At 31.6% G+C, this 14977-nt stretch overlaps 2 protein-coding genes across 2 annotated transcripts; one reads left to right on the top strand and one right to left on the bottom strand.

Annotated features, from left to right (window-relative positions):
* Positions 1-1861: 1861 nt before the first annotated feature.
* LOC100811607 (FCS-Like Zinc finger 8) lies at positions 1862-3588 on the top strand. The gene is made up of 3 exons (XM_003536543.5): positions 1862-2299; positions 2402-3132; positions 3244-3588. Exons 2-3 carry the CDS (start codon positions 2408-2410, stop codon positions 3329-3331), a joined length of 813 nt encoding a protein of 270 aa, XP_003536591.1. The 5' UTR covers positions 1862-2299; positions 2402-2407; the 3' UTR covers positions 3332-3588.
* A 3080-nt stretch (positions 3589-6668) lies between these two features.
* On the bottom strand, positions 6669-9154 carry LOC100527889 (uncharacterized). Its single transcript, XM_003536536.5, has 3 exons — positions 8885-9154; positions 7003-8751; positions 6669-6907 (listed from the first exon to the last, which is right to left on the bottom strand). The coding sequence occupies exon 2, from the start codon at positions 8552-8554 to the stop codon at positions 7949-7951; it is 606 nt and encodes a 201-aa protein (XP_003536584.1). The 5' UTR covers positions 8555-8751; positions 8885-9154; the 3' UTR covers positions 6669-6907; positions 7003-7948.
* Between the last annotated feature and the right edge of the window lie 5823 nt (positions 9155-14977).

Below are 14977 nucleotides of genomic sequence, written 5' to 3'. Positions count from 1 at the left end.
GGGCCCCACCATTTTCTCAATTCCCAAATCTTTTTTTTTTCTTTTATTTTCATTTATGCCCCTCATGTTTTGATTGAGTAGATGGACCACCCACCCCAAAACCCACTTTAACCCACTACGTTATGTTTTGTATTTGAGTGTTGTTGTACTAATAAACCAATCTTGGCTTCGATAGAAATCATGACCCTCAGGGAAAGAGGAAAAATAATGTGCGATTTGTAGCACAATTTGATGAGACATTCTACACGGATGAGTTCTCTTAAATATGTCATGTATTTTGGCATATAATAAATCAGATTTCTGGTCCCTTCTTTATATAGAAAAGCTATGTAATTTTTCAATACGAACATGATATGATATGAACATCTCATAAAAAAATTATTCGGTGGTTTGTATGTCAATATTACAATGGTTCATAATATGTTCATTGAGATCAATTTTATGATGCATAAAGACGCATTCATTCTGTCCAAAAAAAAAAGATGCATTCATTTGTGATCAATTTATTGCAGCTAAGTCATGATATATTCATAGTTATTCTGTGTGCAAGGCTCACGTATTAAATTATGAAAATGAAATTAAACAGCTCAATCAAATGGTTCAATATGCTCCATAAAGTGAAGCCTTAACTTCAAACGAAAACAATTTGAACCTTCTAAGCCAATAAATGGTAAACTCTGAGCTATAAAAAAAAGTGGTAAATCCAGAGCTATGAATTTTAATTTTACTTACCACAAAACAATTTAAAATATAATGCTTACACTCAAGTATACATTGTGTATTTGATGTACATTTCCTATTAAACTCCAATGCTTGACTTCAATGTAGTGTTGTGCTTAAAAACTATCAAAATTGGATTAAACTTTGTAGTCGAGAATATTTCACGTGGGATGTTGCACAAGTTACGTTCTAGAATAAACATGTTCAAATAATTTGTTCGACCAAGACTTTAGTTTAATAATTGATAGATTACCTCAACTTACAAGTTACAAACTTGCAAAAAAGGTGCCTGCATATCGAAGTTAAGCCATAACCACAAATAAAGTGATTTCTATATATACAAGAGGCATAAAAAAAGTGATTTATACAAGTACGTGTACACACCTTAGCCATCGTAGTGTACAATGAGAGATAATAATAATACACCAATTCATCAAAATGTATCGATGATGAATGATCCAACTAACGCCACAAAGTTATATTGAGGAAAATGTTAAATGTAAAGTCTATTTCTGAGATATGTGGGTAGAAAGAAGAAAGGGAAAAGAAGAATTCAAATATAAATAATAATAATAATAAATATGATACTTTAGATATGATGGTTTTTCTTTTACATCTTAGTGAAGAGACTAATCTTTATAAAAAAAAAACGGAGTGTTATCTCCAAGTAAAAAAACTAAAAAACGGAGAAAGGATTAAACTTATCTTAATTCTTAGATTCGAATCTCATAAAGTACGGAGATTTGTGGAAACAACAATAAATAAAGTTAGCAATGTTGTTTAATCAATTGTGAAAACTAATCAAATTGTATAGTTCTAACTGGTGTCTATAAGTAATCATGACTTTACTTTTCTTAAACAAAATCTCAAGTTCACGTTCACTAAATGCAAAATAAAAAAAATAATTTGTCTTATAACGAATTCTGAATTATCCGATATTCTTCCTTTTCTTATTTAGAACATATTTATAGGAGCTTCCTTTACCATCCGTTTCCTTGTTCGAAACCACACCAGAGTCAGTACAAAATACCTTGGATCAGTCATCTGTGAATAAAGGATAAGAAAAGACAAAATCAATAATAAAAAAATCGTTTAATGGCACAGTTTGGGTTTATAAGGAGAGAAAAAAAAATAGTATCCTGTTAATAAAAAAAATGAAAATGAAAGCAAAACTTGGAAGTAATAACGTTTGATTTTCATGCACACTACATCTTTTGCTTTTTCTTCCTTTAAAAGCCACATTCCGGCATCTATCTATCCTTCTCTCTCTTCCAAATCGAAAGCTTCCCTCTTTTTTCTTCTCTTTCTGTTTGTTCTCCATAAAGTTCCTGAATTTAAACTCAAAAAAAAAAAATAAATAAACACCCCAAAGTGAGTTGCAGTACTAACATCTCTTTGATGGGAATAGAATATATGCTTTTTTTTTCCTGTTGAACAAAATTAACAAGAGGGAGCAGAGGCAATTCAGTTACCCTGACACAGTTTCAGATCACCACTTCTTTTTTTGGCTGTGTCTCAAATTCTTCACACTAGAATTCTTTATTTCCTAAAAAGAACCCTGAACCTCAAGTGTAACAAGGTACATATATTGTTTTTGGATATTATAGTCTGCAAATCAATGAAAGTGGTTTTCTTTTCTTTGTAACATCAATTTAATCAGTTGTTTGTTTTGTTAATTAAGGCCTTAATGCTGCTGAGAAACAGATCAAGAGCTGTGACGAAGCCAAGTTTGATGGGTGATCACAGCTCCTCCCAGCCATGTCCAAATCAGAGTTACAAAAGAACCATCATTCCTTCTCTATTTTCACCAAAATTCCGAGACTTCACTGCCAAGTGTCTCTCAGCTGGAGCTGAGGCTTTGAGAAGTCCCACATCGATTCTTGACACCAGAGCCTTATCATCCCCATTTGGGAGTCCTTTGTCACATGAAGCAGCAGCCTCAGAAAACACAACCTCTTGGGACTCCAAATGCATTGGCCTTGCTCTTGTTGGTGCACTCAAAGATGAAACTTTTCCTCAGAATTCAACTAAACCAAGTAGTGGAACGGTTCTGTTTGGAACTAAGCATAGAGTAAAAATCCCACCTTTGCCTCTGTCACTGCCACCACCTTCATTTGAATCCAAAACATGTGCTTCTGCTGCTGCTGCTGATTGTGCTGCCAAAACCAAGGATTCTCCATTATCTGTTGCAACTGGTGTTCTGAGTTTGAGTGAGATGGAGCTTTCTGAGGAGTACACGTGTGTGATAGCACATGGACCTAATCCAAGAACAACACACATATTCGACAATTGTATTGTGGAAAGCTACTGTTCCCTGCCAAATACACCCAATTCTCCTTCACTCAATTTCCTTAGCTTCTGTCACACTTGCAAGAAGCATCTTGAGCAGACTAAGGACATTTTTATTTACAGGTATAATTAAGCTAGGTCCATTTCCAATGCTTCCTAGTGATAGACTAAAATGATTTTAATCAAATATGATTTTATTTTCCTTTTCTAATTCATTTGGGTTGTGTTTTGTAGAGGAGAGAAAGCTTTCTGCAGCAAAGAATGTCGCCACCAAGAGATGGTGCTAGATGGAGCAAGAAATTCAGAATTTGACAGATACTAATGAGAATATTTTACTTCTACCACGGCCTCGAAAGTGTTGCATACTGATGAGGATAACCAGCTAGTCACAATTTTCCATTCTTGGTTAGGATTTTCTAGATGATGTTTTGTTGTGACTAGCATATTATATTTTACCCTTGTGAAGTTTCTTTTGTTTTCTGTTTTTTTGGTCTCTCCCTTGCAAATAGAGATAAGAGAGGATGAGGATGTAGAGTTCACTTCAAGAAATGAGTAGTTTTTTTAGATTGCTTACGGTTTTCTCCCTTTGTTTTCGGCTGAAGCAGATGATGATATATGACTTTTATTTTCTTCTTATCCGGGTAGATGATGATGATGCATATAATTGTAAATGGGGACCAATTCATTATTTTTCTCAAGAAGATTCCTCTCTTGCACGAATTCTATTATTATTATTATTATTACGCCCCTCGATTGAGAAAATTCCAGCAAAACCATTAAATAGTTTATAAAAAAAATGACATTGACAGAGAAATATACATTTGTTAAAAGTCCTTATCCTTACCTATTATTACTTCGCTTTCGTTATCAAAATAGTTGAATATTAGGCTTCCATTAGAAAATTTGATGCGTATAATAAGGGTATCCCAAAATATCAAACTTTGGGATAAAAGCAATTCTGGATGTCCGTCTCATTTTATAAGTTATTTTGTGTAGTTTAACTTATCTCAAATATATGTTACTTCTAGAAACATAGGAAATTATTATCGTCAAATCATGCATTACTATTTCACTCAAAAACTTCATAATTATATTTATTTTAAAAAAATATTTACTTTTATATTATAAATTAAAGTACATAACTCAGAGAAAAGTTCTCTCCGCTCAATTAGACTTTCTCAATCTTCTATCCTTTCTCTTCTTTGGACATATTTACATGTTATTATGCAACAGTCTAAATTTTGTTTGTAAAAAAAAAATCTCTAAATTCTCTTAAACTATCTTTCTTTTATCAATATTTGTATACTCAATCTTCTTAACAGTCTATTTTTTTAATTTATTCTCTTTTATCTCCATTTCTAAATTATATTTTCATAGTTTTCTTTTAAAAAATCTCAATAATTAAAAACTAATATTTTATCAAAGTTTAAATTATTCACTATGAATCTAAAATATAGTTTATTTATTCAAATGTACTTGTTTATTTTAAACTTTAATTGTAATATAATTTATATATTTAAAATTATTTATTCGCTAAAATAACTAGTTAAGAAGTGTGTATTAAGAAGTGTGTATTATTTATTCACATAAATTTAAGTAATTAATATCTGTTAAGAAGTGTGTATTAAACAAAAGATCTTACTAATGTGCAGTGAAATGCATTTGTTAAAAAATGGTAAAAAGATTTTATTACAAATTATTACAAGAATGTTAACAATATTAGATATTATAATTTTTATAAAAAAATCATTTTAAAATTTCAATTAGTATTTTAATATTTTAGAAATAAATAATATGAAAGTGAAGGAGTGAGTATTAAATTAGCAAAATTCATTTCATGTCCCACCTCCCCAACACCATTATCACAATTCATTTAACATCCCCAACTATCTATGTGTCTTGAACGGGCATAGGCAACAAAAGGGTCTAAAATAAAATGGGGTCATCATAAAAGCAACATCACGTACCGCAAAGACAAAATCATAAAAATTCCAAAGACGCGCGATGGATTAGCTTTAAACAATACCGGTCACAATATAGCTTTAAACATGAGATAAGAAATCCCCACTTCAAAGCAAATCGTTAATTTTATTCACAAAGGGGAAATTGGTGGTACTTTGGTTTCCTTCTTTATGCAATACAGGTACTTTTTTCAGTTTTTGGGCTATGGATTGAGATCGAGAGCCTCTTACCCTTTTAATTAACCATTTGTTACGAAATCAAGTTCTGAATGAATTAAGAGAAAATAATATTTATAAATGACTTTTGATCTTGACTCAAACAATTTAGGTTTAATTGTAAATTTGGTTCTCCTATTTTATCTCAATTCATGAATTTAGTCTCCCTATAATTTAATTTATCAATTGAGTCTTTCATTTTGTTTTTCAATCTGATAATTTTAATCCTGAATTTCAAATTTGAATGTTGACCGTTAATTTTTTTTTACATTGATGATCACGTGTCGTGCTTTTATTGGACATTGATTAGATGCACAAAATTCAGTTCCAATAAGACAATTAGGAGGACTAAATTTCCAATTAAGCCAATGTAAGACTTTGTAACAACAAAAAATGTTATTACTTCAGCCTGAGCCTGAGACTGTGTATCCCAAATATGAAAATGAAAGTAAATGACAAACAGGACTTACTAGTGCGCATGAAAATCACCAGCAACCTTGAGTAGCTAGTCTTGTACCTAGAGAATCATTAATTAAAAAAATTGACGTTCGGGAAGGCTCAGTTCAACTTATAGGGTGAAAACAAGAACACAATGGAATTGGGACCCAAGGTACTGTAAAGTGAGCACGCTAAAATGCCGAGATGCTCAATTAATTGTGACAAGGAACAAACAAAAGTAACCTAAAAGATGGCGACTCCTTTGACATCTGCTATAATTATTAGTTACTAGGGATGACAAACTAACCACATTCAGACATTCGTATTTAACCAAATAGTTGAAATGTTTCCCGTGAATAGTTAGTTCTGTACAAATACAGTAAAGCAATTAAATAACAAAACAGTTACACCTTGAAATTATCCTCGTAGCTGAAATTATTTAATTGAGAGAACTTTTACAAAAGTCAGGGTGCATAAGTTGATTTAACTTACAGAAGAACATTGCTTTATTATACATCTTTATTTTGTTCTCAGTATATCAATGTAGTGATATCAAAAGAACACTGTTGTATATCAGTTTTCTCATGTACTGTACTGCTCAGACACATTGATAATACCACTACTAAGTTGCAACCATATTGATTTAGAATTAGGTCAGCCAACACACTAACTTTCGCCAATGCGAAGAAAACTAAGAAGTGGATTCGTTGAGATCATATGCACTGAACTGAACAAAGTGAAGTACCCTGACATACTAAAATATTTTGATTTATGAGGAATGTTGTATACCACTCCACGTTCCCGCGTGTAAATTGGTTTATCCGAAGGAACCAAACATGCAGTTTCCAAAGCAGGAAAACAGACCTTTCTGAATTGGAATTGTTTAAACATGATACCAAATCTTTGATGCGTGAGAATCATTACTGAATATTTCATAGCCCAAGTTCCATCAATATTTGGAAACCAATTCATTTAAAAGATCAAACAACTGACAACAGATACAACAGTTCATAAAATGTAGATAATCATGCCATAGGACATAGCTTCCGAAGAACAGCTATATAAATTAACAAGGAGATTTAATTCAGATACAAAATGTTGTATAGTTAAGAGTCAGTAACATATTCCAGCAGACCAAACAAAATCCACAAGTAACTGAGGCAGAAAGAAAGAAACACAGACAAATTTATGAGCCACAACGGACATTAGGGAGAAAAACTGAGTTGCAACTGACCACATCTCACAAGTCACGATCCAAACAAACTTCATAAAGTTTTGCCACCCTGATAACACAGTGAACAGTTCTTAGCAACTGCAATGTAATGGCATGAAAAGAATATAGCAGAAGTATTTAAATAATCAACAAGTGAGATCATACCTTAAAATTTGGCATAGAACGGTCAACACACCCCATGAAAATGGAAGATAAGCCAGGAGAGAACTAGGTCTAGGACTAAGGAAATAAGCATTACTCGGAATGAAACATATCAGGGGTTTACTAGTAGGTGGAGTGACATGGATTAATCCTAAAAACTGAAGCAGATACTGCAAAAGACTACTACCAATCCCTTCTTACTTTTCTTTGAAAAAAAACAGAAAAGATGATGAAGGGGTAAACTACACCCTCACTGAGGGTAGCTAAATACAAAGTTAACCAAAGAGAAACAAAGATGACTAGAGGAAAAGAAAGACAGGTGAGGAAGGTAGTAACTAGCAAACAGCATTACCATCTAGAAGACTGATATGACAGTGATGCACACTATATACATAATTAGAATATAAGTTTGAATGGTTAAGGATTGTAGAAAGAAGAAACAGATAGAGAGAGAAGGGCAGGAAGGGGAGGGGAGGATTTTGCAGTATATAAATAATATCTAAAGCAAGAGGCCTAAATCCTACGCAAGAATAAGGGAAAGTTAACCATTCTGTGAGGAGGAGATGATGCTGAGAACTATGTATCATAAATACAGGATTCTTCAGGTCCAATAGATTAAATCAATGTCAACCCAAGTCTATTCCATGCCACTTCTACCCATTACCACTATTCTATATACCAAACATTTTCATCGAAGCTTCCATCAAGTTGTACAATCCATAGCAAAGCCTGCTTTCAATAGATTCCTCTAGTATACACCCAGTTACCCTCTCCACAGCTAAAAGCTTGATCCAAATTCCAAAATCTGGAGATTGTTGACCCACCATCACAGCCCAGATTGTCAAGGGCAACACCACAACCAAAGGCAACATAAACCAACTAAGACTACGAACTTTATTTGGTATCTATACACATCTAACACTAACAGGAGCCTATTGCTCCTTCCATTTCAGTCATCATTGATGTTAAGATTAAGAATGCGACACAGGGTCTTAGTCGCAGCAGAATCAGCATTATCATCAAAGAAATCCCTTGTAAAAGGCAAATCCAAAAGCTCCCTGCTAGGGGAAGAGGGCGCAGACTTAGCCACAGGGTGCATTTCAATCTCAGGGGAGGAGGAACCAGGGAGATCAAGAGACACGGTCCTCTTCGGCCAGACGGAAAACTTGGGAATTGGCAAGGAACTGGGAGGTGGTGAGTTTGAGTAGGTAGGTCCAGCCCACAATTCAGAAAGCAAAAGACCCCCACCATTAGGGACATCTTCACTCTCTTCTTTTCTATAAGCTTTACCATTGATGGGAATTGGGGTGCTCTTAGGAGTAACTTTTACTTTCCCAACCATTTTGTTATCAGAGTTAGGTGGTGTTTTGGGAGAACCATGATGCGATTTCAAAGGTGTTGGCAATATACCAGTTCTCCCAGACTCAAAAGTTCTGCAATTGATATCCCTAAAGCCCCTTGAAGGTGACCCCCCAAATCGAGCATGACCCTGTGACTTGGACCTGTTGTAGTATTGGTTCTTATTATGCTGCTCAACAACAAAAAGGGTCTCCATAACCACAATCGCTGAGTAAGATAGCGACTTAAAGGCTCAATCCACAAGATCCAAGTGCTACAACTCAGTACGAGGTTTCAGAAACAAGCACACAACCAAAATCTTTGCCTTTTTAAACATGTAACCGAAATTATTTTCCCACCACACCACACAACCGATTCAAATCAACCACATAAACTTTCTCAGAATCTCAGACACTGAAAAAAAAATAAAGCGAAAAATACAGAAATTAATAAATCACTGCCACACAAAAATAATAAGAAAAAAACTGAGCTTTCTCCTAGTCATTAAATCAAAACTTTCACAAGAAATAGGGAACACGAAAATTACCCGTCACCGACAGTGGAAGAGAGAAAAAATGAAGAAGAAACACGAGAAGGGTATGATAGTAATGTCGCTTTTCCTCGGAGCTACACTGATTTCATGGCTTTGGTTAACTTATAATAACATTGATTTTATGTATTTGTTTGGTTTGATTTAGTTTGGAAGAAATGAAAAATCTTAAAATCAGCTCCGGCCAGCAGCGGATCTGAAAATGAAATGAACCTCAACACTCAACACAAGAATCGCGTATATATCTGCATATCTGTATTAGTTAATTGCACTAGAATAAAAAATCTGTATTAATTAATGTAAAGTAGGAATGGTTGGTCTGGTCAATATGGACGATTTTTCTTTATTACTACGTCAGAGAAGATAGATTATGTCATTACAAAAAAAAAAAAAGTTATGTATTGAATACATAAAAAATAATTAATTACAAAATTTGTTTTTTTTATAATAATTAACTTTAAATTATATATTAATAATATTTTGTTATTAATTAACTCTGTAAAATTATTATTTTCTTTTGTAATATATAATTATTTAATTTAATATTAAAAAATGATTAATTTAATTAATAACAATAAGTTTAACTTAAATTTATAAATTTTTTATAAAATTATTTTTTATTATGAATATTCTTTTCTCTTCTAATTATTTGTTAATGTATTTTTTTTAATTAATAATATTCATAGTCTAAAAATAATTAATATAAAAAATATTATTCGACAGATTTTATAAAAAAATATTATTTTAAATTTAAGTCTTATAAATAAAAATATAAAAAATACATATAAATAATTTCAAGAAAAATATTTATAACGCATTTTTTAAAATATTTTAAAAAAAATTCAATAAAAATCTTAAATTTTTGTGGCTCTCGCCACGTGGCTCACTTAATTTTGTAATTTCAATCAAATAATATGTATTAAGAGAATGTTTTCTAAACGCTCGTGTGATTTAAATTCATGTCACACTAGTGGTTTTATTTAACATTTTTATTTTTTTTCTATTCTTTTCAAATAAAATTAAAAATTACAACCAACGTTATGCTAATTGCTGAGCTGGGGCCAGGATTCTGCAAGTACTGAACGTTCAACAAAAAGAAAAATATTCAATGTATCTGAGAAGTTTGAGTTTACCTACTGGTGTCGGTTTCTGGCTCCATGCCACGTGGAATGACGTTACACGTGCCCGTTGTGTTGCTAACAAAAATCTGGGGTGGTTCTGTGCTTTGCTTGCCATGGGGAAACTATAAAGTGATTGAATAAAGCAGTCTGCTCCAAAAAAAATAAAAGAAAGAAAAGTATTCTTATGCTTTATTGTGCCCGCCGAAAGGTATGCCAAGAGCCTACGTTTCCCAATGAAAAAGGCAAATATTTCATTTGAACTCAAATATAATTATAAGAGAAGGATTTAAATATATTTTTCATATTTATAGTATTTTTTAATAAATTTTTCATACTCTTAATATATAATAATGTCTTATAAGATCCAATAATTTAATTTAAGTATTATCTACCTTTTTATTTTTTATAAAAAATTGCTATTGATTTTTTTAATAATTTTTATTGTGAAGATAATGACATTTTTATTTTTAGACAGATATCTTCTTATTTCTTTTTCATAGTATCTATTACAAAGATAATTATATTATTTCTCTTTTTAGAAAAAAAATACTTGAATATTATTTATTTATGGAAATTACTGAATAGTACAAAGAAAACAATACACGAAAGTTAATTACAAAAACTTGAATCTACAAATACTTGAATATATATATATATATATATATATATATATATAACTGTTAACCAATGAAATACAAGGAACGAGTATTTCGTACTTTTCGTCTACAATAACTTCATGCAGTATAGAACTATTCTTTATTTATTGGCTTATTTGCTCTTTTGATCACCCATTATAATCATTTATTACCACTCAAGTTTTCAGGAAATGGTTAGTAACATTTTAAATGATTACACCAACCAAATTTTGGCATTTTATACCGCTGGAAAAAATCGGGTACAATAACTAGTTAAAAGAGAAACTTGATAGCAAGGACTAAAAATCAAATAGAAAAATAATTAAGATTAGTCCAATAAAATATAGGAACTACAAACAAAAATTGGTGCTAAAAGAAAACTAGTGAATTGATAAAAGACAAAGACTGGCAAATCCATTCGAACACCATGAGCATATATATTTATTGTTGTTGGAGGCACTGGAAGAAGCCAATTTTAGTTTCTTGATGTAAATGCTTGGATTTGGCAAATCTCTCATTGGATTTAAATTGTCAGTACCTAATTAGCCTCTTCCTTACGTCCCTACCCGTCCATCCTTGTAACGAAATCCAATGAACAACCTATAACAACAAGAATCAAAATCCCTAATAAGAAATTTCCAAAGAAAAAAGTGCAACTTTACTGGGAATTCTCCAGCCACTTGGCTAAATGAACATGAATTCGCCGCCAACAAACAACAATGACAACATTACCACTCATTTCAATAAAATGAGTTACAAAAGAAATAACACAAAATGGGACATTTCTTAAAGCAACCAATAAACGAAATGAAAACTTAGCATGAATCTTGAAATTTAAGAATGTGTTCAATTTGGCATTCGATCATTTAAAGTGAGGTTTGATCCTCATTGAAAGTTGTACCTGATTTGTTTGACAAATATTTTTTTTAATTGAGTTTAACATAATTTTTATTAATCCTTCTCTTATTTTTTTTCGTTGAACATAAAAAGCTTCAAATTAAGTTACATTAAATCTACTTTTAACTAAATTAAAGTTTACAAAATTAACTTCAATCAAATTCTATATTTTAAACTGTAATCCAAACACACTTTAAAAAAATCAATTTCATTGATGCCACTTTAATCTGAAATGTTGAAGGTAAATATAAGATTGAAGAGTAGATATGTAATATTGTATGATAACAAGAGGGGGGAAAAGATTCATATTAAAAGTTGAAAAAGAGAGACAAATGACATTTTGCAATGTAGATGCCTATCGTGGGTCGAGAGTCTGTCACTATGAAAAGGAAAGATCAAATTACCTCATCTAGGTACTTCAAGTTCCCCAGGCCTAATGTATAGTATGCCAGGAAAGGTGTTCCAGCCTGTAAGTCAAAAACAATATTGGTCTTCGAGCATGATAAGTCAAAGGGTGGTAATATAGAGTCTAGTACCACAGTTGTTGTGGTCAAGAAATACAAACTTCCTTTTGTCTCATGTCACCATCTGTAGTATACACAACCTTTTCTGAACTGACAATTGAAAAGAACTAGATATTTAGGGACTATTGGTTTGCTGTTATATGAATTATAAAAAAAATTGTTCATTAAAAACAAAAGCACAATAACACTTGTTTGACAAGACCGATTTCTTAAGACAATTTTTGGAAACAATAAAGGTGCGTGTGATTGTGTTTTTGTTGTTTAGGTTTTAAAAATTATTTTATAAAACAAATTTCAAAATCTCTCTTTTAGAGAATAGATGGGAAAAGAGCAAGCGAAAGTGTACAAATTCAAATATTTAAAGCGCATTATTGATCACACAAAAAAAAGAAAAAGAAATCAAAGATAACTATGGCAACAAAATCTGTATGCCTCCTTGGCATTTTCAACAACAATGTATAAACAAAATCTACCATATAAAAGGGCCAAAGTAGCTAGGGGTATATAATTGAACATATAACTATACGAATTGTTTGTCAATTTTCTCTCATTTGATTTAGTAATTAGAGGATGAAGGATTCACAAATGTCCATTTTGCCATTGCAAATATTTCAACTCTCATTGAAAAGATTGCAAATATGACAGGGAAAATAATTTGGTTTTTCTTAATGTACGGGCCGGTAAACCTAAGCATTTCTAACTCATTCAGATAATTGCCACATACTCATACATTGATGACTAAAATTATAGAAATACCTGAGAAGCTGCAAGCCACTGAATTATGATCTAGTGTATTTGGAGGTTTAGAAACTTTTTATTTCTAGAGGGGGAACTTTCAGTTGGAAGAGCTGATTCAATAGGTTATGTTCATATCTTGCTCCGTTTGTAACCAATTGGTAATGCTGCATTTATGTAAATTTGAGATTTATAAATGCTTAATAACCGAGTGGCAGGGGTGGAAATTTGGAGACGCAATGATAATTGATGGAAAGCTGAAGCTTTGTAGATTTCAGGATGCTTGGTGGGGACATGTGACGAGCACTTTCAGGATGGCAAAGTACGTTATTGTAATCTGCTGTCAAATGTAATAACACTAAATCTCTAGGGAAATCCGTGTAATCTACTCTATTATACATTTAAATATTTAGATACTATTATTTATTCTATGATTCTATAAATTTGATTTTGATTCATGATTTATGCTCACTAATAGATATTCAGGAAACTTGTTATAAAAAATGAAATAAATATTCAAGAATCAAAACTTACCTTAAAAGAAACTTTTCTTTTACCAAATTAAGTAATTCCCTAGCTAATTGTCATAGATAATGGTGTTAGAGATCATGCACGGAATATATCTGCACAATATGAATTTATACCATCTAATCTTGCATAGTGTAGTTACACGATCTAAAAAATCATGTTCTTAAAATATTATAATTTCTATTAAAATTACCATATAAAATAGCATCCATATAATTGAAATCTTTATTAGTCACATGAATTAAATTTCCTTGTAATTAATTTCAACATCAATTTTATTTCAAATATATCATAAAGACACAGTTTTATATAGGATGAATTGCAATTTTCAAGGTGCATAATTTAAGTCAATGTAACATGCTTTTCATTTTGAATAGAGAATTTGAATTGATGAAGTTTTTTTCTTTTTTCTTTTACAACAATTGGTGAAGATAAAAGATAGGAAATTTGTCAAAGATTATTTTGACAGAATAAAGAATGTTGTGAATTGGATGGAGCTTATTGGTGAGACATCATTTACAGATCAAAATATTGTAAAAAAAAAAAAATCATAATTTTGGTGTCTTATAAATTTGAAATCGATATCTATACAATTAAAAAGTCTTATGATCTGCAAACTCTCACAAACTCGCATCTATTTAGTAGATAATTGTCCTCTTCATTTGGAAATATACACCTAATTCGGATCCGATAATCGTTCTTAGTTTTTTTTTTTTTTTGAAGGGGATAATCGTTCTTAGTTTGTCTCTGAAAAATTAAACTTTCCAATGTTCTTGATTAGGTTCCTTGTAGGATCCGTAGATTACTTATTCATCATTGTAAAAAGAGCATGCCCATTCGTTGAAACTTAAAAGTTGTCTATTACTCTGTCTAAAAGAAAGCCAAAAGGAAAAAAAATATAGAGAAGAAGACTGCAGTCATTTGATGGTAGATGCTTGGACCTAAATTAAATACCATAAAAAATTGTCAAACTCGTATGCAGAATACACAACTCAATGCATATAAAAGTGTGGTTAGGCTTGGGTATAGGTTTGAATGGCTAAGAGGCACACTCAAAAGTGGAGTCTGACTATTCGATTTCAATGGGTCTTTTTATCTTGTGCCAAAGAATAATAAAAGTATCCTATTTTGCTAGCTTACACAGATTCGTGCATTTATACGAACCACTTATAACCAAACAATATTACAAGAGGTAGTATATTATTCTTAGAATACATTTATAAATGTCAGATTTTCTCTTTGGTTCTATTTCTATTTTTTTTTATATAAATATACAATTAGTCATGTCGTGATAAAGATGATAAAGACAAACAGTATGATTAGGAATGTTACGTAGGATTTCAATTCCCGAAGACAAAATTAAGACGGATTCTATTCCATTCCTTTCGTTTGGCCTAAAACCTTTTCACGATTCCTGCGGGCAAAGAAAGCAAAAGCAATTAATCAATACCCTTCCTCGTTCATAGACCATCCTCTTCAAGGGTAGTTCCGTCCAACCAAATTCACGTCGAGCCCCTATATATATATTCCCATCGAGTAACAATCCACGAATTACACCAATTTCACATGCATTTCCCTCTCTAACCATATTTACAACATCCAAACAGGGACTTAATTAAATTACTAGAACTGGAGTTTTTAAGCTATCCC

This window comes from Glycine max, chromosome 10, assembly GCF_000004515.6.
Source record: "Glycine max cultivar Williams 82 chromosome 10, Glycine_max_v4.0, whole genome shotgun sequence".
Taxonomy (NCBI): Eukaryota; Viridiplantae; Streptophyta; class Magnoliopsida; order Fabales; family Fabaceae; genus Glycine; species Glycine max.
The sequence above is the reverse complement of the archived record's forward strand: the minus strand, read 5'-3'. Positions and strand labels throughout refer to the sequence as shown.